The sequence below is a fragment of the Gopherus evgoodei genome, chromosome 10 (genome assembly GCF_007399415.2).
Source record: "Gopherus evgoodei ecotype Sinaloan lineage chromosome 10, rGopEvg1_v1.p, whole genome shotgun sequence".
Taxonomy (NCBI): Eukaryota; Metazoa; Chordata; order Testudines; family Testudinidae; genus Gopherus; species Gopherus evgoodei.
In genome coordinates this window covers 82977444-83001884 of record NC_044331.1, presented here as the reverse complement: position 1 = coordinate 83001884, position 24441 = coordinate 82977444, and the positions used below count along the sequence as shown (strand labels likewise).

The 24441-nt window shown below is 57.1% G+C and overlaps 1 protein-coding gene across 4 annotated transcripts in view; it reads left to right on the top strand.

The window, feature by feature from the left end:
* The window catches only part of CASKIN1 (CASK interacting protein 1), a 189650-nt gene that overhangs the window by 119029 nt on the left and 46180 nt on the right, over nucleotides 1–24441 (top strand). For all 4 annotated transcript variants that reach the window (XM_030578352.1, XM_030578351.1, XM_030578353.1 and 1 more), the window contains exons 2-4: nucleotides 14122–14173; nucleotides 22586–22683; nucleotides 23311–23456. In XM_030578352.1, the coding sequence (XP_030434212.1) occupies nucleotides 14122–14173; nucleotides 22586–22683; nucleotides 23311–23456 (296 nt within the window). The remainder of the gene's footprint in view (nucleotides 1–14121; nucleotides 14174–22585; nucleotides 22684–23310; nucleotides 23457–24441) is intronic.

Below are 24441 nucleotides of genomic sequence, written 5' to 3'. Positions count from 1 at the left end.
TAAAGACATTAAAGAGGTCTCTATCCATATCCAAATCAGATCCCGGTGGTCTATAGCACACCCCAAGCACTCAAGGGAAGCTCTAGATGCTTTTTTACCCAGTATGATTTTTGCCCAGACAGACTCTGTCTTACCCATTCCATCGCTTCTTATTTCATTACAGTTAATCTCATCATTGATGTACAAGGCTTACTCCACCACCTTTGCCTTTCTTCCTGTCTTTTCTAAACAGCACATAGCCTTCAATACCTGTACTCCAGTCATGAGTACTATTCCACCAGGTTTCTGTTATCCCTATAATATCCGGTTTCACTTCCTGCACCAGTAGCTCCAGTTCCTCCATCTTGTTACCTAGGCTCCTCGCATTAGTGTACAGACATTTTAATTTTTGGCATTTGGCGTCAGTGACATTCTTTCCCTCGTCGTGCACAGACCATCTACCACCAGCATCACCTGTTAATCTGGCTTCTACTCCACTATTCCTCCTTGGATCAATTCTTTGGTCCGCAAGGGTATCCCCTCTCACTTTGTTTACTTCCCTCTCCAGGTTATATTCTGGCGTGGAGATCTCCTGAACATCTCCCAACCATCTCCCCCAACTTCCTAGTTTAAAGCTCTCTTGATGAGGTCGGCGAGCCTCCATCCTAGAATTCTATTTCCCTCCTTACTTAGATGAAGTCCATCCTGAGCGAACAGTTGTCAATCCGTAAATGCTTCCCAATGACCGTACATCCCAAAGCCCTCCTTATAACACCAATGCCTGAGCCATCTGTTGATCGCCATAATCTTGTCACTCCTTCGTCGCCCTGCTCTAGGAACCGGCAGAATCCCACTGAAGATCACCTGAGCCTCGATTTCTTTGAGCGTCTTCCCCAGTCTGGCATAGTCCTCCTTGATACAGTCCAGCGAGTAACTAGCCGTATCATTCGTTCCCACATGAAGGACAATCAACGGATTCTTTCCCGCTCCTGCTAGGATCCTTTTCAGCCTCAGGTCCACATCCTGTATCTTAGCCCTGGCAGACAGCACACCCTTCTGTTCTCCCGATCAGGTCTAGTTACAGGCCTGTCTATTCTTCTCAGTAAAGAGTCTCCAATCACGTAGACTTGCCTTTTCCTGGCGACAGTGTGATTCTCCGGTCTATCCCCCACACCAGCTGGCCGCAAGTCCTCTCGATTTGTATTTGCCCTTACAATCCTCCTAGGGCTCATACTTGGTGTCGCCTCCATTGACTCCTCCCCTTCTTCTGCAGGACTAGCTGCTCGTCCCTTTTTCAGAATTAACAGAAAGAGAGAGGCAGGGTGCCCTACATGATAGAGCACTGGACTGGGACTCAGGAGACCTGTGTCTATTTGGTTCTGCCAGTGGCTGGCTGGGAGCGCCATCCCTCTCTGTGCCTCAGTTTCCCCTGCTGTACAGTGTGGGTAGTGATACGGCCCTGCTGCTGTAATGGGCTAGATGAGGGCTGCCTACTCTCACGTGATTGCAAGCGGAGGCCAGGGAACTGAGCCGAGGAGCGGACAGCCTGCTGAGTGGAAGGGGCTCTGAAGTGCTTTAGAGCCAGTGCTGGGGAGGTGGCAGGCAGAAGGACTCCTGCCTCCCAGGGACGTCCCCTCCCCAGCGTTGGGCTCTCTAACCATGCCGGCCCTGCCTCCGCTGTCCAGCACGCAGTGACTCCTGGCGCTCCTGTCTGCCCGTGGGGCTGTGTGCGGGCTGGGTCGTTAGCCTCGCCCCGGTTGTTCCCTCCGAACAGCGTTGTCTTGTCAGTAGCGCTGAGACAGGCGGCTGAGCCAGAGTGGCGAGCGGCTCGCTGGCAGAAGCTCTCCTCATCCGTGTCTCCCATCCCGCCCTCCTCCCCGCTTGGGAACCTCTGTCTGGGCCCAGAGCCACAAGGCCCAGGCCCTTGCTAGCAGCAGCAGCCTCCGCTTTGCCTCGTCCCTGCAAGACAGACCTGGCGTTGCCATGGTAACTGCCAGATGTGTGCGTGGAGTGCTTCTGGCTCTGGGAGGATGCTCCTTGCGAAGAGCGGTTTCACCCGCCCTCCCCTTGCTCTGCCGGATGCCATCAATCACTGCCTGGCGTGGTGCTGGCTGGTGCCTGCTCTTAGACAGGCAACCCAGTGAGATTGCTGTGGGGCTAGCGGCGTCCTGGGCTGGGGTGTGGCCCCTTGGCCTAGGTGGTCACCCTGACCAGCTGTGTTACCAGTAACGATGATGAACACCAAGAGAGCAGGGGCTTAGACCAAGCAGATGTGGAGCTGGGCAGGGCAGGGGTGTTATCCCTTTGTTACCAGTGGGGAGACTGGACCAGAGCCTGCTGCCAGTTGTGTCCCTTTAGCCTCCTTCAAGAGCTAGCTGCAGGGACACCAGCAGTGTGGCCTCAGGTTCCCTCCTTCCGAGGTGGTGGCTAGTGTGAACTCCCTGCCCCGAGCCACATGTGGATTGTTCGCAGAGGACTTTCAGAAACCGAGGTCCTGCCTTGTTCTCCAGAACCCCATGGCTCTGCCTGGCCAGCGTTTTCCCTCCACGTGCGGCTGGTGAGCTGATGGCCATGCACCCCCCAGGGGTGCTGTAATCTGTGAGTGCAGTGGGGCCCTTCGGAAGGGAAGTCCCTAAGTACCCGTGAGACCCGGTTATCAGGCCGCTCTAGGGCACACGGCTCAGCTCCACGACGCCAGCGCAGATGTTTGGTCTTGCCAGGCCAGCAGCATGGTCGTTGCCAGGAGATTCTGGGGAAATGTCCCAAATGAGCAAGGAGCCCGAGTCATGCAGAGATCCGGGGAGCTGACCTGCCTCCCACAGCACGAGGGGGATGAGATTCGGTGACGTGCCCAGGGGCACGCATGCAGGCTGTCAGGAGCAGAGCTGGGGGTGGAGTCCAGTTGCACTGAGTCCCAGCCCAGCGGCTCGACCATGGCTCTGCTCAGGACTGTCCCAGGGAGGGACACTGGCTTTGGCTATGCTGGGAAAATTCAGATCCATAATTCGCCACTGGGGGTAGGAGCAGGGGAAGATCAGACTGGCGGTTAGAGCAGGGTAGGACAAACATCTAGTCCCTACTCAAGCACTCTCTGCCCCCGCCGAAGGGTGTCAAAGAACGGTTTGTAATTCAAACCCAGGCAGCTCTGTTTGCATTGGCCCTGCGCCTTTGTGCTGTGGCTTCCCCTGCTCCCATACTGCGGCCGTGCCAGGGCTGGGATGAAGATCCCTTTAATTGAAAACCTTAGCTGTATTAGTGAGTAAATCTTATGTAAATCTTACAAAATCTGTCATAATTTTAGTAATTGGATTGATTCCCACTATTTTATTTTCTCTGCCGTTTAGCGGGAGGAAAGTCCCACCCTCTGCCAACTTTGCCAACGTGTTGCTATGCGCGATTAAACAGCAGTCATGTTCCACTCCAGAGGTGGCTGCCATCCAGTGGTAGGTGTAGGGATTCTGTAGTTTGTAAAGCACATAGGGCTCCTTTGGGATCAAAGATGCTATCAAAGCAGTGTGGTCCAGTGGCCGTTCTACTCCTGACTCTGCCAAGCCCTCATGCTTGCGCTCTCTCTCTCTCTCTCTCTCTAAGGTTGAGATAATATTTACCCGTCTTTGAAAAGGCCTTTGGGAGGCTCAAAGCGGTTGGGTGCAGCATCTACGAATGTATTGGTTACTCATGTGTATTTCTATGTCAGCTCGGCAGTGGGTTGATCAGAGGTGGGGTGTGCCCTCTAGCAGAGAAGGGGGTGGGGTTCTTAGAGGGACTTTATGGGTTCTCTGGCACTGTGGTCGAGTGGCCCTGCCTGGAGCACCCTCCTGCAGCTGGCTGCAGCGTGAAAGGCACACTTGCCTCAGTTTCCCCCCTTCTGAGTCCTCATGCTCCCTGGCCCTCTCACTGTTCCCCGGGTCCTTCTCTCCAGCCCTGGAGATGTCAGTGGGTGAGCTTCTCTGCTGCTCCTCTGCCTGCAGCCCTCTCTGGCTTTTGGCCGTGGCTTTCTGGCTTGGGGATGCCAGCCAGCAAACCCCTCTAGTTGCTCTCCTGTCTTTAGGCTTCTCCTGGTCCCAAACATTTCCAAGCCAATGTCTCCCTATTCCCAGGGCAGGCCTGCGGTGAACGTCCTGTTCTCTACAGCTTTCCCCAGAGACAGCCTCCCCCAGTCTCCGGACTTTTCCTGACTGGCTCTCGCTGCTGCTGCTGCTGCTGCTTTGTGGCGAAGCAGACTCATCTACTGAGTCCGTAACCACCACCTACTATATTCTTCATGCATTCATGGCACTGCACTACACTCCCTGCTCTAGTGCCTTAAAAAAACGTAGTTGAGCTTTTTTAATGATCCCCCTCATTCCCATCACTCTCAGTAACCCCCTCCTAGTATAGTCTGTCACCTGAATGTGTCTGTCTGCTTCCCAAAAGGCCTGTTTTTCCTGGGAACATTCCCATGTTGGGTGGTCAGCTGTTTCTTTATCCTTACGGCTGTTCCCCACCCCAACTCTGTGTCTCTTCAATAAACACAAAGTACTATTCAAACCACTGACCACTTATTCTAAATACGAGTACCTCGTTATCTTCTAGTTTGGGGCACACTTCATAGAATGTTTTTCCACGTTTCTCCATGGCCCACAATTCCTGCTGTTCCTCTTTCAATCCCTTTTAACTAAACTTTGAAATTCCTGCTTACTCAAAGGAATCTTTACTCAGTTTCTCCATGTTTTAAAACGTTGTTTGCTTCTCATCCACCATTTCATTGCCAGGTGGTCCAGCAGGTGCTGGAATCCATGCTAGTGCTCTGTTTTCACCTAAGCATAGGGTGACTAGACAGCAAGTGTCAAAAATTGGGATGGGGGTGAGGGGAAATAGGAGCCTATGTTAAAAAAAAAAGACCCAAAAATCAGGACTGTCCCTATAAAATCGGGACATCTGGTCACCCTACCTGAGCGTGCTAACTCTGTTGCCAAACACAATATTTCATTTATTAGATCACTCTGGCTTTTTGTTATACCCCTTTTACTTGCCAGCAGGATACCTGATGATGAATCCAGAAAGAGAAGAGCTGTGGTTGGCCATTCGTCCCATATCCAGTTTAATGCTAACATGATTCCCACCAATTCACCCGTTAGCCTGGCTGCAAAATTAGATATTCTTTTAGATTTCTTAACTCCAATCTCAGGGGTGAAAAGGCTGCTCCCAGTCTACCTTTTCTTCCCCATCTTTAGATCTGTCAGAATATATTGTGCAATGGTGATTCCATTTACTATATATAAACTCATCAACTTTATCTTAAATTGGTCCAATAAAAGATATTACCTCATCCACCCGGTCCCTTTAAACCTTATCTGTCATATAGAATGACTCTGTCTTTCCCTTTACTTTATTCTACAATTCTAAATCCACATCCAGAAAGATGATTTGCCAGGTATAAATTACAGCCGCAGAGCTATCGATCTTAATTTCTTCTAGACTTTCCTTTTCCCTTCAGTCTTTCTCACATTTTAACCCAGAGAGCATGAGGGAGTTTATTGCCTACATTCCTGCTGCATAATTCCCAACATTCATCATATGTTTGTCCACAATTCTTATCTGCTGTGTTTCCCTTGAGTTTAAACCAACGTGCCAGACCTAACATTTCCATTCTTAAACTGATAGGCATTTCTCAAATAGCTACCTGTGTTACACACAGTGGTGTCATAATGCGCCACATGCAATTCCTAGTGCTTGGGTCTTGAATTGACTGAGATTTATAAAGCCCTGGTCTAGATGCAGAATTAAAGCTTGATGCTTGTAATCTACGCCTGATCTTATTAACACTCTATACAGCATCATCAGTACTTTCTTATCTGCTCCCTGGTGAATCCCAGCAGTGCTTGTAAATAGATTAAGCCTACCCTTTGTTTGTAAAACTTTTCTGTGTGACCCTTCCGAGTAAGTTTGTCGAACAGTGTGCCCAGAAATTTAAAACTATTAATGACATGCACATGTTCTCCATAAAGATCTGAATTACACTCATCTTTCATCTTGCTTCTAGTGACGTTCATTCCCACCCCGCCTCTCACTGGGTCTGTTCCAGGTGCTGCCCTTCCCTCTTAACTAACCCTTCTAGGAGCCCAGGCTCTGGTGCAGGGGAGCTGAACCTGCTTTAATCACAGGGGCCAGGCACCCTGTGACGGCCATGCATCCATTACAGCCACTGGTTTTAACTCAGTTGCTCTGACGGTACCAAATCCCTCACTGTTGCTTCCATATATCCTGTCTCTTGCCTTCTCTGCCTGCTCAAAGAGTCTCTTAATTCTTCATTGTCAATTTCAGCTGCATTCTGGTCTCTGCTGAAAAACAGACGCAGCTGTTAGGATCATAAGAGTTCCTGTACTGGAACAGAGCAATGGTCCGTATGCTCCAGCCTCCTTCCTCTCTGCCAGCACAGGCCAATGGGCCATCTCCTCAGAAACCACTCTCCAGTGGGGGCCAATTCCTGATGTTTCTGAGGAAGGATAAAAATCCCTCAGTCCAGCTAATTGTGCAATCCTGCACTAGGCAGGAGATTGCTTCCTGTGCTTGACTGTTGATCATCTTCACCCTGCAGTATGAGGAGTGAGCTCTTAAAATAGGTACCCTACTTAGTGTCTTACAGATGCTGATCTGATCAGTATAAATATCTAAACCTACTTGCCTCAACAGAATTCTGCAGCAGAGTTCTGCAGGCTAATCACAGATTTTGTTCAGTGACAATGTGTTTTATCCATCTTTGTACTTGTCACCTTTCAAGGCGGTTGTGTTCTCCCCGGTCTGCGTATCAATGGATGGTGTAAATAAGAGCCCAGCTGGTGTCACTGTTTACTGTGGGGACTCACTTCGTTTGGAGCTCTGTTTAGCTGGGATGTCTCCCAGGGAACTGTTTAGCCCAACTACAGGGAATCCCACTGACCTCTGTTTGAGCCGGACAGCGTCTGCAAACGTTCTCCTTAGGTAGTGCCAAGGGGCCACGTGACTTCTAACCGAGTGTGACGTATGGTGTGAAACTCTCCACATTTTGGTCTTTTCATACAGAATTTGCCAAAACCAGACAAAAAGAAAATGAAGATCAAGTCGCCTTTGTGATCGTTTCCCTTGGCTCTAGCCACTCTTATATGTGCTTTTCCAGCCCAAATTTAGTTTTTAAAGTCACTTCTCCAAGTCAGAACAGACACTTCGTGCAGATGCTGGGCTGACTGCCAAGGCATCCAGTTCAAAGGGTTCCTCTTGCCCCTGTTTGATATCTCCTCCAGTGCTGGAGAGCCTTGAGATCTGGGGCCTAGGACCCTAGGGGACCCTCCGTCAACAGCAGAGACGGCTATCTGCCTGCACCCAGGATGGAGGAGATGCACCCTCACCCTGCAGGTGCAGGGTATCTAGGGGGCTGTGGCCAGTCAGCAGCTGAGAGGTGCTCCAGTGTCTGGGGCTGGGCAAAACATTAGTGGATTCAGGATCAGGAGAGACCCAACCTCTCTTGCTCCTTGTCCCTGCTGGTTCCTGGGTGGGACGGTGCTGGCTGCAGGGAGCTCCCACAGCCATCTAGGCATACGATGGGTGTGTAGGGCCTAGGTGGCTACTGGGGGAGAGGGCATCCCCAGGTGACCCTCTAGCCTTCCTTAGCCTGTCGGCTTGCTCAGTGCTCGGGTGCTGGGATGCAGGGAGTCGCTCACCTTTTGGGACGCAGCCAGCAGTGCGCTGCCAACTTTCCAGCCTGGTGTAAAAACAGCTCCACATCCCACCTGCGACCTGTGGCTGCCTTTTTTCCAGCTGGAATAAAGAGTGGCACTGTGGAGGGGCGCACCACTACCTGCAGAAGGGGCCGTGTGTCTTCTCAGCCGGCAGGGGCAGGGGCTGGGTGCTGCCGAAGGGGAAGCAATCGCCAAGCGCCGTCAAAGGCTGCAACTCTGGAGAAGCGGGAAGGAGCTGCCCCAGGCAGCCGCTGTGCCCTGGGGAGAGCAGGGGACTTGGCCTTGGCTCGGGCACAGATGCGTTGGGCAAGACCCACGCTCTCGGGTCGGGCAGGGCCCAGCTGTCGGCTGTGTACGCCGGGGAGGGTTCGTCGCTGGAACCGAGTGATGCTGGGCTGGAGAGAGTGCTGGGGAGAATCTGCCATAGGGAACTGTCCTGCCCTAGTGGGGGTGAGGCCGGCTCAGACGTGAGGCCCCCAGTGGCAGGAGGAGCACGGTGGAAGCTGCAGTGGTGGGTGTTGATTGCACAGGGCTCTGGAGTGTGCCGGAGTGGGAGTGGCTGGGGGCCGCAGGTGGTTGGGCAGTGGCAGTGTCATCGCTCCAGCTGAGCAGGTGGTCTCCTCACTGAATCCGTTTAGCCCTTCTGGGATGAGTGCCTGGCCGGGACAGGCCCCTTTAACCCTCTGAGCACGCAGCCTGGTTTGCTGTCACTCCCTGCTGGGGACTGTTCTGCTCTGGGGTTCCAAGCTGCCGGGAATCTCTCTGTGGAGAAGGCTGGATGTGTGAAGGGGCATTTCCTCCCCCCCCAAGGGTATAACAGTGATGACCAGCTACATGTCCCCACCCCGATTCGTCACTGCTTCTTACCCTTGTTCTGGAGCTATAAACCCCTTCTCTAGCATCTCTCCGAAGTCCTTTGCAGGCGAGAGCCCTGGAGCCAGGCTGCAGGTGGCTCCGTCTCTCCTTGGAAAGATGGTGCCTTGTGTTTGTGTGTCGCACTTTTGTGATGTTTCAGACCATGAGATGGATGGCCTGACGTTTTACCTGGCCCACTATAGGCTGCTGCAGACCATACGTCCGCCAGCACTGGATCAGGTCTTACCAGCACTGCCCCAGCGTGGCTGGACGTAGCCTTCCGTCCTGAGGAGCTGCTGCCTAGGCAGCATCCCCCAGTGGGAACGGCTGAAGCAATACCTCTGTTACTGAACTGGAACTGGGGACAGTGCATAGGGGAGGCCAGCACTGGCTGAGGAGACCAGGAGGAGCAGGATTTTGGGACTCTGCAGTCGTTCTGCTGCTTGGAGTATTTCTCAGCATCAGGAGGAGCATTTGCTGCTTTTCTGCCTGAGCCGCAGACCAAGGGGTGGCAGTGGCTCTGTTAAAGGAAACGCTTTCTCGGATGTATGTGGATCTCTGGGGGATTTAATCTGTGCTCCGGGCTCTGATACTGGGGAGATGAATGTGCATGTCAGCCAGGACCCTGTATTTGTTGACAGCACTCGGGTGAAGTTGGGCCGGGCCTCTGGGCATAGGAAATGAGAGGGGTTAGCTGATGTGATGCTCTGCAGCTGAGAGATGCAGATTCAGATCACGGGCTGGGAAAGGTCAGGTAATGGCAAAACGTGTGTCCAATGGAGGCAGGTGAGGATTGCCAGATCGTTTCCCTGGCTAGGGCAGCATCACGCTTCCTGCTGAGCTGAGTCACAGACTTCAGTAGGGCTTCTGGCCTAGACGGACTGGAGTCCAGCATCCCACCTCCATGATCGGACCATGCCAATGCCATAGGTTGGCCTGCTCCAGGATCCGGCCTCCTCCCGTGTCAGAGGGCACTGCTGGGCCATCTACTCCGGTGTCACACATGGTGAATGGGAAAGGTGAACAAACAGGGCATCGGCACTGGTGGCCGCAGAGCACTTGCCCCAAGCAGAGCCCTAATAGGGAGCTGTGTGCGGCATTGTCTCTGCTATATGGGCTGCATGTCTCATGGATCTGAGCTAGGTCTCCTGCAGGCATTGAGAAGAACACCCTGCTCCTCGCACAGTTGGGGAGAGAGAATGTCTCACCTCTCTGAAGTATTGGGTAGCTACCGGCCACAGAGGAAGGACCCTTGCCGAGATCGGGGCAGGGATCTGGGGCAGGGAGGATGTGCATGGGCCCACTGGCGGTGCAGCCAGGACAGCATGCTAGTGGGGCGGGTGGAAGGAAGATGACGCCCGGTTTCATGTCTGTGCACTGCAGGGTTGCTTGCCAAGCCCTGGGCTCTGGAGGCTGCCTCAGTGGCTGCCCAGGTCTCCTGGCTGCTAGGGGCCAGTGGCCTGGCGGGGGCAGGGATTCAGCATAGAGCGTCTTAGGTGCAGACAGAGGGATGAAGTCAGGTAGCTGGAAAGCTCTGTTCTCTTTGTCCTGAGATGACCTGTGCTGCTTTCCTGGCACTTGGGCCCAACTCCAGCAAGCAGAGCGTAATCTCCCCCTCCCCTGCTTCCTTTGCCCAGATGCGTTAACCCGCTGCTGCAATCCCACTGGGGCCACGAGTGACGGCAGAGCACGGAGCAGCCCAGCCGCTGGGCTTTGGGGACCTGCTGAAGGAGGCCAGGCCTGCACTGAGGGAAGGAACCGAATTCCTGGGTCCTCTCGGAGCTCCCCTGCCCTCCCCGTATAATCTGTGGCTGCCTGCCAGGTGTCACACTGAGCTGCCCCTTCTTTCTCCAAAGGGACATGCCACAGATGTGGGCTCCACCGACTTGCCCCGGCGTCCTGAGCCCGGAGAGCTGCTCGGCACAGAGGGAGACCCCAGGGAGGTGGGGGAGGCCCTTGCACCCTGACAGAGCAAGGAGAGGCTGGAGAAGATGCCTGTGGGAAAGTTCTGCGCAGAACGACCTAGGGCACGAGGGGCATCCTGGGAGAAGCAGGGGCAAGACTGCCAGAGCACAGCGGCCTTCCCTGCCTCTCCTGCTGGAAACAGCGCAGCACTCACTGCCAGAGCACAAGCCATGGTGCAGGAGTGAGTGTTCAGCGGGGATGAGATCTGGCTGCCCCGTGTCACTGACCCCAAGGGTAAGGGATGAGGCTGAACTGGGCTTGGCGGGATCCTGCCAGCTGGCCAGGCCAAGGCAGGAACAGCTGTATAAGGTGATAGACTTGCAGTTCTCTCCCCTCCTTTCCCTTTCTCGAGCATCTCGCCTTGATTTATCGAGGCTCTTTGGCCAGAGGAGGCTCTGACTCTGCAGCTTGTTAAGAGTGATCCTTCCGTTGGGCTCTCCGCCCTCCCGCTCGCTCGGCGGGCTTGGGGCGGCTCAGCGGGAGAGCTCTGAGCAGAGGCCAGGGCACTGGGGGGGCATGGTGGTGATAACTCAGTAGGGGGCGCTCTTCTTCGCAAGCTACAGCACCCAGCACCCCAGTGTGGGTGAGGGGCAGCAGCCTTCCAGAGAACGGGTCAATCGTGGGCATTAAGCACCTGTTCCCATGGCCCATTTTCTGCACCAGGGGTACTGAGCCCCGGGTCTCTGCACGCTGCCTCGTGGGACTCTCTCCGGGCATGCTGTCTGGGACAGAATTCCCCATCACAGTCCCTGTCCCACATGGTTTTCTGAGCATTCTTCAATTCGCCCCACCCCAAGCATTTAAAAAAAAAGTGATTCAGGCCCCAAAGAGTCATGAGATTGGCCCCCAAACCATGTGATTTTAAAAAATACCAAGTTTGGGGTTCTCTTTTTTCTGGGCATTGAGCCTTTAGGGATCATGTTTTCCGGCTTCCTTGGTGACCGTGCCAGAAACGTAACTTTTGTTGTTAATAATTAAAGCTGAAAGTCTGTCAAAATAACATGACTCCAGGAGCTGGGGCTGTAAGAAAGGAACACCGTGAATCACGAGATAATCTCAAGAGCTGGCAATGCTGTGTCTCGCCCAGAGGTAGTTGCATTTCAGGGGAGGATGAAGTTAGAAATACCTGGGGAAGGTCCTTTGTTCTCCTCTCCAGAGATGTAAGGGGCTGTGATACACTTATCCCGGCCAGGCATGTGCAGAGGTGAGACCCTGAGCGAAAGCGGTGCCGGCAGAAGCCCCTAGTGCAGACGCAGTTATCCTGGCGGAGCTGTGCTATTACCAGTGCAACTTATTTGCCCATGGCAGGGAGGGATGAGGGGGCTGAAATACACAATGCCAGCGAAAGCCCAGCTTTGCTGGTATAGCTGTGCCTGGTTAGCAGTGCTCTGCAGGTACGGTGCCGCCTGGCAGGATAGGTGGACCGGCAACACCTTCCAGGTGCAGACTGCTATAATTACCACTGCTCTCGGCCCGGCCTGTTCACCCCCTCCCTGCTTCAAACAGACCTGATCGGAGAAGGAGCAAAAAGGTTCGCTGGAGATGCTTTCAAAGCAGGGCAGCTGCTCCCCTCACTCGCACTTAGCAGCAGCCTGGGCAGGAGGAGAACCGAGGCCCCTATCTTCTGTGTGCAGAGCAGCCTTGTCCTCCCTGGGGGCCCCGTCCCTGAGCTCACGAGGCTGATACGTTAGAGCTGGGATTCTCCACTGGGGCATGGGGCAGCATGCTGCAGTGTGGGCAGGGCGCCGGGGTCTTCACCATCATGTCACCTGACCCTGGTTAAAACACCTGCCCTGTCTGTGCTGCTATCACCATTGCCACGTCTGGTGGAGAACCATCAGCATGCCTCACTCCTTGTCCCAGCACTGCTGGGCAGCGTGGCCACCCCAGCCAGTGGCACTCATTGCAGATTTCTGTGCCTCTTATTTTGTGTGGGTTTAACCTGCGTTTCCAAACCCTGACTCTGCAAAGCATTTCCAGGTGTGAGTAACCCCAAGCCATGCGATGGGATTATTCAGGGGGGCCTGTGATTTGCCAAGGCCTTGGTGTCCCTCTGCTCTTTCCTGGGCTTGAGGAGACCCGGCTGTGGTGGGAAAGGAAGGATTCTGACGGGATCCCCGCTTCCATGCGGTGGCCCAGCATGAAATCCTGCCAGCCCTCATCTGCCTGGGAACCCTGAGACTGTCAGAGCAGGGGGAGATGCCCAGCCAGCCCTCTGGGCTATAATGTCTGTAACGTCCCGTACTGTCCCCAATTCCCTGTGCCCTGACGTGAAGAAAATGGACACTGTAGGAAGTGCAGGGCCTGAGCCAGAGCCCACAGAAGTCTGGCTGGCCTAGAGGCCTGAGCTATGGTGCTTCTTTCTGGTGAGGTGCTGATTCGAATCCTGCCCAGGCTGATGGCACACAGCAGATGAACTGGGCATCTCGGCCCAGTTCCTGGTGGCAAAGTGCCCATGTCCTGAAATCCCCCCCACAGCTGGCCATGGCTAGGCCCTTTGCTGGGATTCTCTGCATGGACCATGAAGTGAATGAGCTCCTGTCCCATCCCAGGGTGGGGTCCCTCCAAGGCAGGATTGAGTCTCCCCTGCTGCTTTCAGGGCTGTCCCCATTCCGTGGTTCTGCAGGGGCCCCTAAATTAGTGTAAAATGGCGTTTGCAAAGCAAGGGACAAAGTGGCATTTGTCAGAGCTTGGGTGTGACGCAACAGGAAGCGGGGCGGATTTGACCTGGGGATGTGGGGATTTCCCTTTGTCAGAGAAAAACTCAGTTCTCGCTTTTTGTTTGGGTGCTGCAAAATCAAATACTTTATTCTAACTCCAGCAATTGCAATAGAGGGAGGGAGTGCCCTAGGACACTGGGTCACCCCGGTCCCGGACAGGTCTCTCAACAGGTAAACAATTACAGCAAGCATTTATACCTTTGTTACAGACAATAACAAGCAATAATACAGACAATAATGAGCAACAGCTGCATTTTGTTTATATATAGGCTATCCTGCTATCTTATTTGCCACATGTTGGGCACCAGTCTACGTATTTAATTATCAGTGCAAGGTCGTGATAACTTTTTACACAGTTCTTTCCTACTCGCCTTACACAATTCTCGCTTCTACAAATCTCACGTCATTAGGGTTACAATTAGCCTAACTCTTGCTAACAGACTGACATGCATTAAGATCCCCTACAAATCCTTGTCAATTCTTTTTCTTCTTCCACACCTTGAAGGAAGCTCCCTGAGCTGTAACCTGAGTCAGGAGGGGGGTTGGGAGAAGTGACACCTTCTGCCCGGGAGACTGGACAAAGGAGAGGAGGAGCTGGGGGGAGGGGAGAGAGCTGCTGGAGGAGTTTTTAGTTCCAGTTGTGTGCTGGGTGGTGGAACGCAGGGAACCCCAAGGCTGAGGTCTAAGCTCCCTGCCCCACAGAAGGACTTGACTGAGGTGTCCTGGTTGTACCTACAAGCTCTGTTGTAGCCTGCATTCCTACTGTCCATTAAACCGTCTGTTTTACTGGCTGGCTGAAAGTTACGGTAAATCCCAGGAAGAGGGGTGCAGGGCCCTCACTCCCCCACACTCCGTGAATGTCCCTGTTTGTCACTTGTTTAACACTTGCTTTCTCTCTCCCCCAGAGCTCCTCGGGTCCGCAAAGAAAGTCAATGTCAACTTCCAAGACACTGATGGGTAAGTAGGTGCCACCTGCATGTCCCGGTGACCAGCTGAGTGTGTGAATGGGGGGTGCTTGCTGCTTGGATGGAGCTAGTAGAAGAGTATCTCAGGTGTCTGAGAGCCCTCCAAACTCCATGATGAAATTGGGCTGCTCTGTAAGTGAATTGTTCTCTATGGTCTGTTGGCACCTGCATTTTCCCCCCGGTTTACAAGGGCCTCTTCTTTGTTGCCAAGCCCAGCTCTGAGACGTCTCAGAGTTCGGGAGAGGGAACAGACTATTTGGTTCTGCAGCGTTCACTCCCCCACGCCCTGAGCTCCCCCAGCATTCTCTGTTAGGATCTCTCTGCCCAGCGGCTTTGCTTACTTGCCTTGCTCTGGGACACGGGGTTGCTAATTGTTGCATTCGAGCAGCTGGGGGGAAAAGCTAGTTTCCAAAACCTCCAGTTTCCATGTTAGCCCCAGACAGTCTCCCCTAGCTGGCACCGTGTCCCCTGAGTTTTCGGTGGACGGCAGAGGGGAGCGCTGCCTGCCATGGGGAATGCAGGGTGTGGAGCCTTGTATCTAACAGGCCTCAGTGGCATGGCCTTGTGATTTGTGCCAAATCAGTTTTGCAGACACTGGTGGAACGAAAAGCCAGGCTTGGCTCCCGCCCCGTGGGCTGGATTTAATGCTCTGCCGTGTTTCCCTCAGACCAGGCCTGCGTGGTCTGGAAAATGGGCACAGGATGCAGAGAAGTCACTGGCTATAAATGACATTCTGTCCCTTAGAAGCCAGCACTGCCTAAACTGCTCTTGAAACCTGCCCCTGGCCGGCTCCAAAGCCCTGGGCTAGAGCAAGCTGCAGTTCCACAAACTGGGGCTCCCCCCCTGTGGGAACCCCGCCTGGGCTAGGTGCTACCCACACTGGGAAGACATGGCCTCTATGCCCAAAAGCTTAGTCTAAAATCAGACTAGAGCCCAGGGGTTCTGTCTCCACCCCGCCACGCTCCTCTCTAGGCCTGGCTTCCTCCGAGGCCTAGGCGCCAACTTCTGCTCACGCCAGTGGGTGCTTGACCCCCCTCTGCCCCTTGCCGCACTCCAAGTCCACCCCAGTCCCCCCCCATTCTAAGCCCTTCTCCAAAGTCCCCGCCCTGACTCCACCCCCACCCCCATTCTAACCCCTTCCCCAAAGTCCCTGCCCCGACTCCACCCCCCCAGCTCTCATTCTAACCCCTTCACCAAAGTCCTCACCCCGACTCCACCCCTCCACTCCCATTCTTACCCCTTCCTCAAAGTCCCCGCCCTGACTCCACCCCCCCATTCTAACCCCTTCCCCAAAGTCCCCACCCCGACTCCACCCCCCCATTCTAACCCCTTCCCCAAAGTCCCTGCCCCGACTCCACCCCCCAGCTCTCATTCTAACCCCTTCACCAAAGTCCTCACCCCGACTCCACCCCTCCACTCCCATTCTTACCCCTTCCTCAAAGTCCCCGCCCTGACTCCACCCTCCCATTCTTACCCCTTCCTCAAAGTCCCCGCCCTGACTCCACCCCCCCATTCTTACCCCTTCCTCAAAGTCCCCGCCCTGACTCCACCCCCCCATTCTAATCCCTTCCCCAAAGTCCCCACACCGACTCCACTCTTCCACCCCCATTCTAACCCCTTCCCCAAAGTCCCCACCCCGACTCCACCCTTCCACCCCCATTCTAACCCCTTCCTCAAAGTCCCCACCCTGACTCCACCCCCCCATTCTTACCCCTTCCTCAAAGTCCCCGCCCTGACTCCACCCCCCCATTCTAATCCCTTCCCCAAAGTCCCCACACCGACTCCACCCTTCCACCCCCATTCTAACCCCTTCCTCAAAGTCCCCACCCTGACTCCACCCCCCATTCTAATCCCTTCCCCAAAGTCCCTGCCCTGACTCCACCCCTGCCCCCCATTCTAACCCCTTCCTCAAAGTCCCCGCCCTGACTCCACCCCCCCATTCTAACCCCTTCCCCAAAGTCCCTGCCCTGACTCCACCCCCCCATTCTAATCCCTTCCCCAAAGTCCCTGCCCTGACTCCACCCCTGCCCCCCATTCTAACCCCTTCCTCAAAGTCCCTGCCCTGACTCCACCCCTGCCCCCCATTCTAACCCCTTCCCCAAAGTCCCCGCCCTGACTCCACCCCTGCCCCCCATTCTAATCCCTTCCCCAAAGTCCTTGCCCCGGCCCCACCTCCTCTCCTGAGCGTGCCATGTTCCTGCTCTTCTCCCCTCTCTCCCGGAGCTTGCTACAGCTGTTTGCCGGGGGCAAGTGCTGGGAGGTAGGCAGAGGAGCAGGGACCTGGTGCACCCAGGGGAGGAGGTGAGGTGGGGTAGGGGGAGCTTGGCTTCTGGTGGGTGAAGAGCACCCACTAATTTTTCCCCATGGGTGCTCCAGCGCCGGAGCACCCACGGAGTTGGCGCCGATGCTCCGAGACAGTTTTCAAGATTAAAGGTTTCCTGTAAATAACAGCCCAAACCCACCTGGCCTCGCAGTCGGCCCGAGGCCAGCTGCACAGTCAACAGTAACTCCATCAGAAAGGGACGGGGGTTATTTTGTAGGCAGGGGTCTGTGTTCCACCCGCAGCCTTCTGGGACCCAGCTAGCGGGGGGATGCTCCGCCCCAGATGTTAGAGGAAAGGGGGAGTGCAGAGCCTGGAGCTCAGGCCAGGGGAAGGGCCAGGCTGTGCCCCCGGCTGACTGCGCCAGGCTGGCTTGCGGGCGCTCTGGACCTGTGGCCGTGTGGAGGAGACACTCTCCCTCGCGCTCCTGGCTCGATCTCGTTACGCTGTAGTACAAACATGGGCCCTGCTGTTCCCGCTCAGAGCAGTGGCTGAGTGGCTGTGAGGACAGAGAGGCACCTCCACAGGACACTGATTCCTTTCAATTAGCAGCTTCTGGACTGGCTCTGTTTGAGTCCCGGCAGCTCCTGAGCTGGATTTTCGGCCACATCACGCAGGCGTGGGCAGCGCTGCTGGGCAGGGCGCTCCCATGGACGGTGCCAGGCTGCAGTGCGCACACACGGTCCTAGGCAGTGCTGCTGGGGAGAGGCACGTAAATCCAGAGGCTCGAAGGCCAGTGCTCAGGGCTGCCTGTTGCCCCTGTTCTCTCCTTCACAGCAGAATCTTCCCGTCTCCTGCTCTCTGCCTCTCTGCGGCATCAGTAGCAGCCTGGACTCTGCTTCCTCCCCCATATACCTCTCTGAGATCACAGTGCCCTGGAGGGGCAGAGGACCTGGAGGGATAGCACCGAGTGGCTCTCGGGCCTGGGATGGTGGCATGCGCCTGGGAGCTGGAGCCCTGGGGAGCAGGCAGCTGTTTCCAAAACCACTTTTCAGAGCTATTTTTTTTTCTGGAAACAAACTCAGAGGCACAGACACAGCCAGCTGAACACACAGCCCCACGGCACAGAGAGACACCCTCGCCCCATCCTCCAAAGCTCTCTACAGGCCGGGTCGCCCAGGGATCTGCCCCAAGCCTTCCTGCAGTGAGCTCCCTAGGGACAAATGTTGGTTTCTGCATGAGTGTGGGCTTCATGCAGACGGCACAGAGCTCATGGCCGTGGCTGTTGGCCATCTCCCCTAGCCCGGTGGGCCAGCCCCAGCCCTGAACAATGGCCAGCGAGCGGCTCAGAGAGGCAGGCGTGCCCTGACAGCAGCCCAGAAGTTGGTACATTGGGTTTTTCTCTCATCCCTTGGAGCTGAACAGAAGCCATCTGTTCTGCCTCTGCCAGGTAACTCCTAACCCTCTGAGAGCCGCGCACACGGGTTTGCCTGGGGCAGACAGGGCCAACAGAGATGCTGAGAAGCCGGAGCTGAAAAGAAAATGAATAGCTGCCCCCTTCCCCTGCCTTTGGCTGTGGGCTCTGCTGGCAGCAACGGCCCTGGGCTGGCTCCCTGGGGGCTGCATGACCTTGCAGGGCTTTCCCATCCTGCTGTGCTCTGGATCAGAAGCTGACAGCCGAGAGGCAGGAGAGATGCTGAGGCAGCCTGGCCTGGCTGGGGAAGGAGCAGGCTGGCTGCAGCATCCAGCGGTGCAGATGAATGACCCGGCTCTGCATGGGAGGCGCTGCAGCCTGCCTGAGCCGCGTGGGATGAGCAAATGGCTGCTGGGGGGCAGCAGGGTGGGGAGGGCACCGAGGCAGACCTGGGCCCAGCTGCAGTGCTGGGGGGCGTGGGCAGGCACCGCTGGACCACTCACTCGGGCAGTTGGGTGGGTTCCAGGCAGGGGTTCCCACTGAGTTGCTTTGGTTCCTGGGTTGATTCCTTTCGTCTCTTCCTAGTGACTGGCCTCATGGGCAGCTCCCCTGCATGCCCCGGGCACAATCCCCTCCCTAGGGCAGTCTGCTGTGGTGGCACAGCACCTGCCTCCCATGTAAATGACCCTGCCAGGTGTTGCCATCCTGGTCTCTCGTGGCCTCTGCATTGTTAGTGCTACAGGCCCCTCGGTGGGTCGCCAGTAGCAGGGGACTGAACCCCTGAGCCTGTATGTTCCAGCCCCCAGAGGAGCCAGAGCGCCCCCCAGTGTTCGCGTGGTCACAGATGCCGGCTGACTGCCCCGCTCTGTGCCCACCACCGTGCTTTGCTGCCTGTCCGGTCGGGGGAGCCAGGGGCTCAGGTGCTGGGTGGCTCCCCTGAGGGATTCAGACAGAAGGGGCCTGTGATGAACTAGGAATGTTCTTAATGTTTTCTCTGAATACTGTGTTGGTGCCTCAGTGTCCCCATGGCAGTTCTTAAGTATCTGGCAGAGCAAAGGGCCAGTGCACCTAAATGCCTGGCACTCTGTCTCCTAGCAACTGATGGCCTGGGCCCCTCCCCTGCAAAGGTGCCAGCTGAAGGTGTTGGAGACAAAGGGATCAGGTGGTCTCCTGGCCCGGGAAAGGGGCTGAGCAGAGAGGAGGGGCTGGGAGGGGTTGTTAGTCTGGAGCTGGCTGGGGACGAGGAGTGAAGTGCAGACGTGGGGGTCTGGCTCACTGCCCCCCAGAATGGACCCGGCTGAGGGGTCCGGTTCGCTGTATCTACAAGCTCTGTTTTAGACCCTGTTCCTGTCATCGAATAAACCTCTGTGTTACTGGCTGGCTGAGAGTCACTTCTGACTGCAAAGTGAGGGTGCAGGGCCCTGTGGCTTCCCCAGGACCTCGCCTGGGTGGGCTCGCTGTGGGAAGCGCACGGAGGGGCAGAGGATGCTGAATGCTCCAAGGAGACACCCAAGAGGTGAAGCCGTGTGAGCGTCTTGCCCTGAACAAGTCTGCTCCAAGAGAGAGGAGGCTCCCCAAAGTCCTGACAGGCTTTGTGGGGAGCTGTTCCAGAGCATCGCCCGGGGACTCCGTGACAGGGCCCCTCATTGGTGCCATGGGACAGCCAGACCCTGGGCTTGGCTGGAGTTGGAGGCAGATCCGAGGGCCGTCCTGTGCTGCAGTGAACAGGCAGGGAGCTTTGGCCAGGCCCCCTGGGGCAGTTCTCTGTGTGTCGGAGGGGAGGGCGGCACTCCCGCAGGCTGCTGCTGTAGGGATGCGCAGAGACAGGCACCCAAGGGAGCTCCGTCCCCAGGGCTCTCCCCGAGCTGGGCTGGCAGCGGGAGGTGAATGGGAAATGTCATGTCCAGCTCTTGCGTCGCACCATCATTGTCACCACTGTGTCTGACAGCCTGCCGTGCTCCCTGCTAATGGGCCGGCGCATGTGTCGGTCTGCGGGCTAGGGCAGGGGCTGGCTTACGGTATGGACGGGAGGTTTGAGATCCTCCCTTTGCTGTAATGCATGGCAGAGAGGAGCAGGGTTCTTGTCAAATGCACCGTTGTCTAGTGGTTAGAGCCGGGGCTGGGGGTCGGGACTCCTGGGTTCTTTCCCAGCTCTCCTGCAGACTGGCTGTGTGACCCTAGGCAGGTCACCCCCCCTCCCCCCGTCCATGGGTGTTGCCAGTTGTGAAATGGAGGCGACAGTACTGCCCGGCTGCAGTGCCCGGCATGCCGCGACGACAGGCACTGGAGGCAGGCGGCAGGTTTTTCACACTCGTAGATGAATTCCTGTCTGCCAACGCTATGGGGGAGCACCGCCCTGCTTCTTCCTGCTGGGGGGGGGCCCTCGCTCGAAGCCACCCTGCTCTGCGACGCTCCCAAGCTGGCAGGATTAGCGCCCGCGCTCCCTGCAGAAGTTACAGGCATTTTCATTAAAAATGAAATAAAGAACCAGCCAGGCTGGATTAGGTGGGATGCTCCGGGGTAGGGGAGGGGGAGACACCTCCAGGTGAGAAGGGGAACGTGGGTCCTTCTCACCTGCCGGGGCGCCCAGGCTTTCCCCTGCACGGCATGAGCCCAGTAGCTTCCTGCTGCGGTGGGGCTGGGCTGCAGGAGAAGGAAGGCTCCATGGTGGAGGTTTCCAAGGGAGCAGGGTGGGAGCGGCTGCCATCTCTGGGGGATGTATCTGGAATCATGCAGCTGAGCATGGTCACTGCTGGGACCCACTATTCCAGCCGTAGGGGCGCCCGTGTTGCTGGTTACAGCCCAGTTCTGTGGTGCCCCCGCTCCCTGCTCCATGACCGTCTCCTTTCTGCAGAGGGACAGCAGGGAGAATAGATTCAGTGATGGGAAGGCCAGAAGGGACCCGTATCCCCTGTGAGGCCTGCTTTGAGCTCAGAACTTCTGTGCGAGTAGATCCCGTAGAGAGACCGACGTCCCCCCACCCCTCAAAGTGTTCTGGTGGCTAACCTGACTGTTAAAATTGTGTGCCACAGACAGTGGCAAGGGGAGAGAGAGAGCCAGAGGGGTTATTGACCTCTGGGTGGTGATGGACAATGCGAGCACCATTGCAATGGGGATGCAGGGTGCAGTGCCAGGCAGCCGACCTGCGATAGCCCTGGCCAGTGGGGCAGACAGTGTGACGAACTGGGACTGTTCTTACTGTGGTCTGTGAATGCTGAGTGGGGAGTGTTGGCCTGGGAGGAAGATCTGCACTGGGGGATGGGAGACTGGCTGGAGAGAAAATACCTAAGCAGGTAACGTGAGAACCCAGGAAGGGGGAGAGGCCAGGTGACACTTCTGCCTGGGAAGCTGAACAAAGGCTGGAGAGGGAGAAGATTTCAGGAGCTGACTGAGGAATGGAGGGGAGGATAGACAGGGCTCTGACCCCCCAAGGGGGCTGTGATGCTCCTGGGACCCCAGGATGGACCTAACTGGGGAGGATCCTGTTGTCTGTGCCTGCAAGACCTGTCTGGGACTGTGTTGCTGTCGGCTATATAAACCTGCTGCTTTACTGGCTGTCTGAGAGTCCTGGTGAATTGCAGGAAGCCGGGGGTACAGGGCCCTGACTCCCCAACACTCCGTGACAGGCAGTATTTCCCCACATGGCATGCCTGGCCCATTGGCCCACAGCTGGGGCTTGCTGACAGCACCCTGGTGTCCCCTGCGTTCCTGGGAACACCGCAAAACGCAGCCGTCACCAGGACTTTCGCTGTGCTGGTTACCTCTGACCTGGCATCATGCAGCGTGGGGCGAGGGAGCAGTGCACTGTGCGGGGTGCTGGCTTGGCTCGCCCCACAGATCCCCTGCGTGGCCAGGCAGGGCTGTTTGCTTGCTGCAGCGCTGGGAGGGCTCAGCATGGTATGCAAAGTCTGTCACCCCGACCAGCCCTGCAGGCTGCACAGAGAGAGCCACAAACACGATGGCCATAGACACAGTCTCCCGCGTGGAATGAAGGCGCTTCCCGGAGATAGCGAGCGCAGCTAAGCCTGTGCGATCTGGGTTCTCTAGGCCTGCCCTGGACCTGCCAGGCACGTCCCATGAGCACGCTCAGGCTGTTAGAGGCAGCACGGGGGCTGAGCCAGAGCCCCCGGGGAGCTCCCCGCACGGTCCCTGCTCCAGCCAGCAGCTCAGATTGAGCCCTCGCGCTCTAGCTAACTGTTTCCCCCGAATCCCCCTCCAGCGAGCAGCACCCCCGGGCAGCTGGCTGCCCAGACCCTCCTCCCAGGTAAGGAGCTGTGCGCTGTGGGACGCAGGCAGCCGGAGAACATTGTTGTGGCACGGAGGATTCTGGGTTGTTTACCGAAGCAAGTAGGTCAGCGCCTGTCCTGCTGTCTCCTGCTGAGCCTGGCTGGGAGGGGCTGAGCAAGGCAGGCAGGGACCCTGCTGCTATAACCCAGGGGGAAATCTCAATCGAGTTCTGCACCAAAGAGCGAATCCCACATCTCCCAGCCCTCGTCGTAGGCCTGGGCTGCGACTTGGTTCGTGCTGCACCCTCTGCGGTGTTCTCCTGCGCGCTGCCTGCGCTCTGTGGGGAAGGGGCTGACTGCGAGGGCGGTGGGGTCCCCAGACCCTCAGAAACATCCGCTTGGTGCTAATACACTAATCTGCGCCCGAGGTGCTGGGACCCTCCTGCCCTGGCTGGGACCCCCGGCGGGAGGGTCATGGCCTAACCCTGTGCCTTGTCTCCCCAGGTTCTCGGCGCTGCACCACGCTGCTCTCAATGGGAACACAGAGCTCATCTCACTGCTGCTGGAGGCCCAGGCTGCTGTGGACATCAAGGACAATAAAGGCAAGTGCCGGGGTCCCTGCCAGGGGCTAGGAGCTCAGTGTGACCCCAGTGAGCTCCGTAACTGGGCTGGTGACAGCAGCGGTGCCTGGGCCGTGCCCATCTGGCTGCTCCCAGCAGCGGCCCAGGCTCTCCGTGCTGCCAGCCTGGTGCCCTAGAGATCCCTAGCCACAGAGCTGGGCAGCCAGCATGCTGGCGGGACCCACCGCTGGGGCTGGGTTGGGAGCTCAGGGCTCGTCCGGTGCGAGCACCCTCACCTCCAGCACACGGGCAGGCCTGAGCAGCACCATTAAGCCAGGAAGCCTGACTCTGCCTTGGCTGTGAGCAGTTCCCGGGCTCCCCCTGTAGCTTAGGCACCCCCCAGCCCTAGCGGGGATACTGCCCAGAACCTGTCTCCTCAGCTGCCCCATCCTGCTCCTCTTGCCCCGCCCCCTCCTTTCCCTGCCGGGTCAGCTGCCCAGCGGGACACTTCCACTCCTGGCCCTAGCCTGAGGCCACACGGCTCTGGGGCAGCTGGTTCGTTGGTTCCTCCCTGGACAGGGCTGGAGGTGGCCCGTGCGGGCTGTGGCCGGCTTGCTGGCTGGGGGGGCATCTCTTGCTCAGCCGGCCGTTCCTCTTCCGCCCCTGCAGGGATGCGGCCCCTGCACTATGCCGCCTGGCAAGGCAAGAAGGAGCCCATGAAAATGGTGCTGAAAGCCGGGTCGGCCGTGAACGTCCAGTCAGACGAAGGGCAGATCCCCCTGCACCTGGCGGCGCAGCACGGGCACTATGACGTGGTAAGGGGGGCCGGGCTCGCTGAGCACTTCCAGCTGCTTGCTCCGCGAGCTGGGCACCGGGTCAGGACCTGGTGGGCCGGCACTGGCCTGGCATTGCTGGCAGCAGGGTCAGCCAGCAGCGGCTCCGCAGCATGGGGGAGGCTGGAGAGCGTGGGAGGATGAGGAGCATCTTGGGAGGGGACCCTGTACCTGGGGGCTGGCCAAGCCCATGTGCTCAGCTGCCCGCCCTGAGCTGGCTTTCTTCCCTTGGGCATTCTGAGCCCTGCCCAGGCTCCTGGATCTGCCTGCTCACATGGGCAGTCGGCACTGGCTGGCTGGTGCGCTCTGTGTAAGGGGCAGAGGGGTGTGCCCCTGCCAGACGGCCGGGGACTGAAGGGTGAGCTGGGATAGCCACTGGGGCTGGAGGCCTGTCCATCTGTATGGCGGCTAGTCACCCATCGAGGAGCTTGGTAGGTTTCATTCTCGTCCTGGTGGGACATTTCTCCCTATCACAGACTCACCGTTCGGTTTGGCATAACTGGCATTGCAAGAAGTCTGGAATAGCAGGGGGCTGTGGGTCAGGATTCTGGGGCACTGGCAGAGCTGTGGGGGGGGGCAGGGCTGGGCTAGCAGGGGGCTGCGGGCAGGGATTGAGGGCCACTGGCAGAGCTGTGGGGGAGCCCAGGGCTGGGATAGCAAGGGGCTGTGGGTCGTTATTGAAGGGCACTGGCAGAGCTGGGGGGGGCGAGGGCTGGGATAGCAGGGGGCTGTGGGTCGGGATTGAGGGGCACTGGCAGAGCTGGGGGGCGAGGGCTGGGATAGCAGGGGGCTGTGGGTTGGGATTGAGGGGCACTGGGAGAGCTGGGGGGGGGCCAGGACTGGGCCAGCTGGGGCTGTGGGTCGGGATTGAGGGGCACTGGCAGAGCTGTGGGGGGCCCAGGGCTGGGATAGCAAGGGGCTGTGGGTCGGGATTGAGGGGCACTGGCAGAGCTGGGAGGGGCCCAGG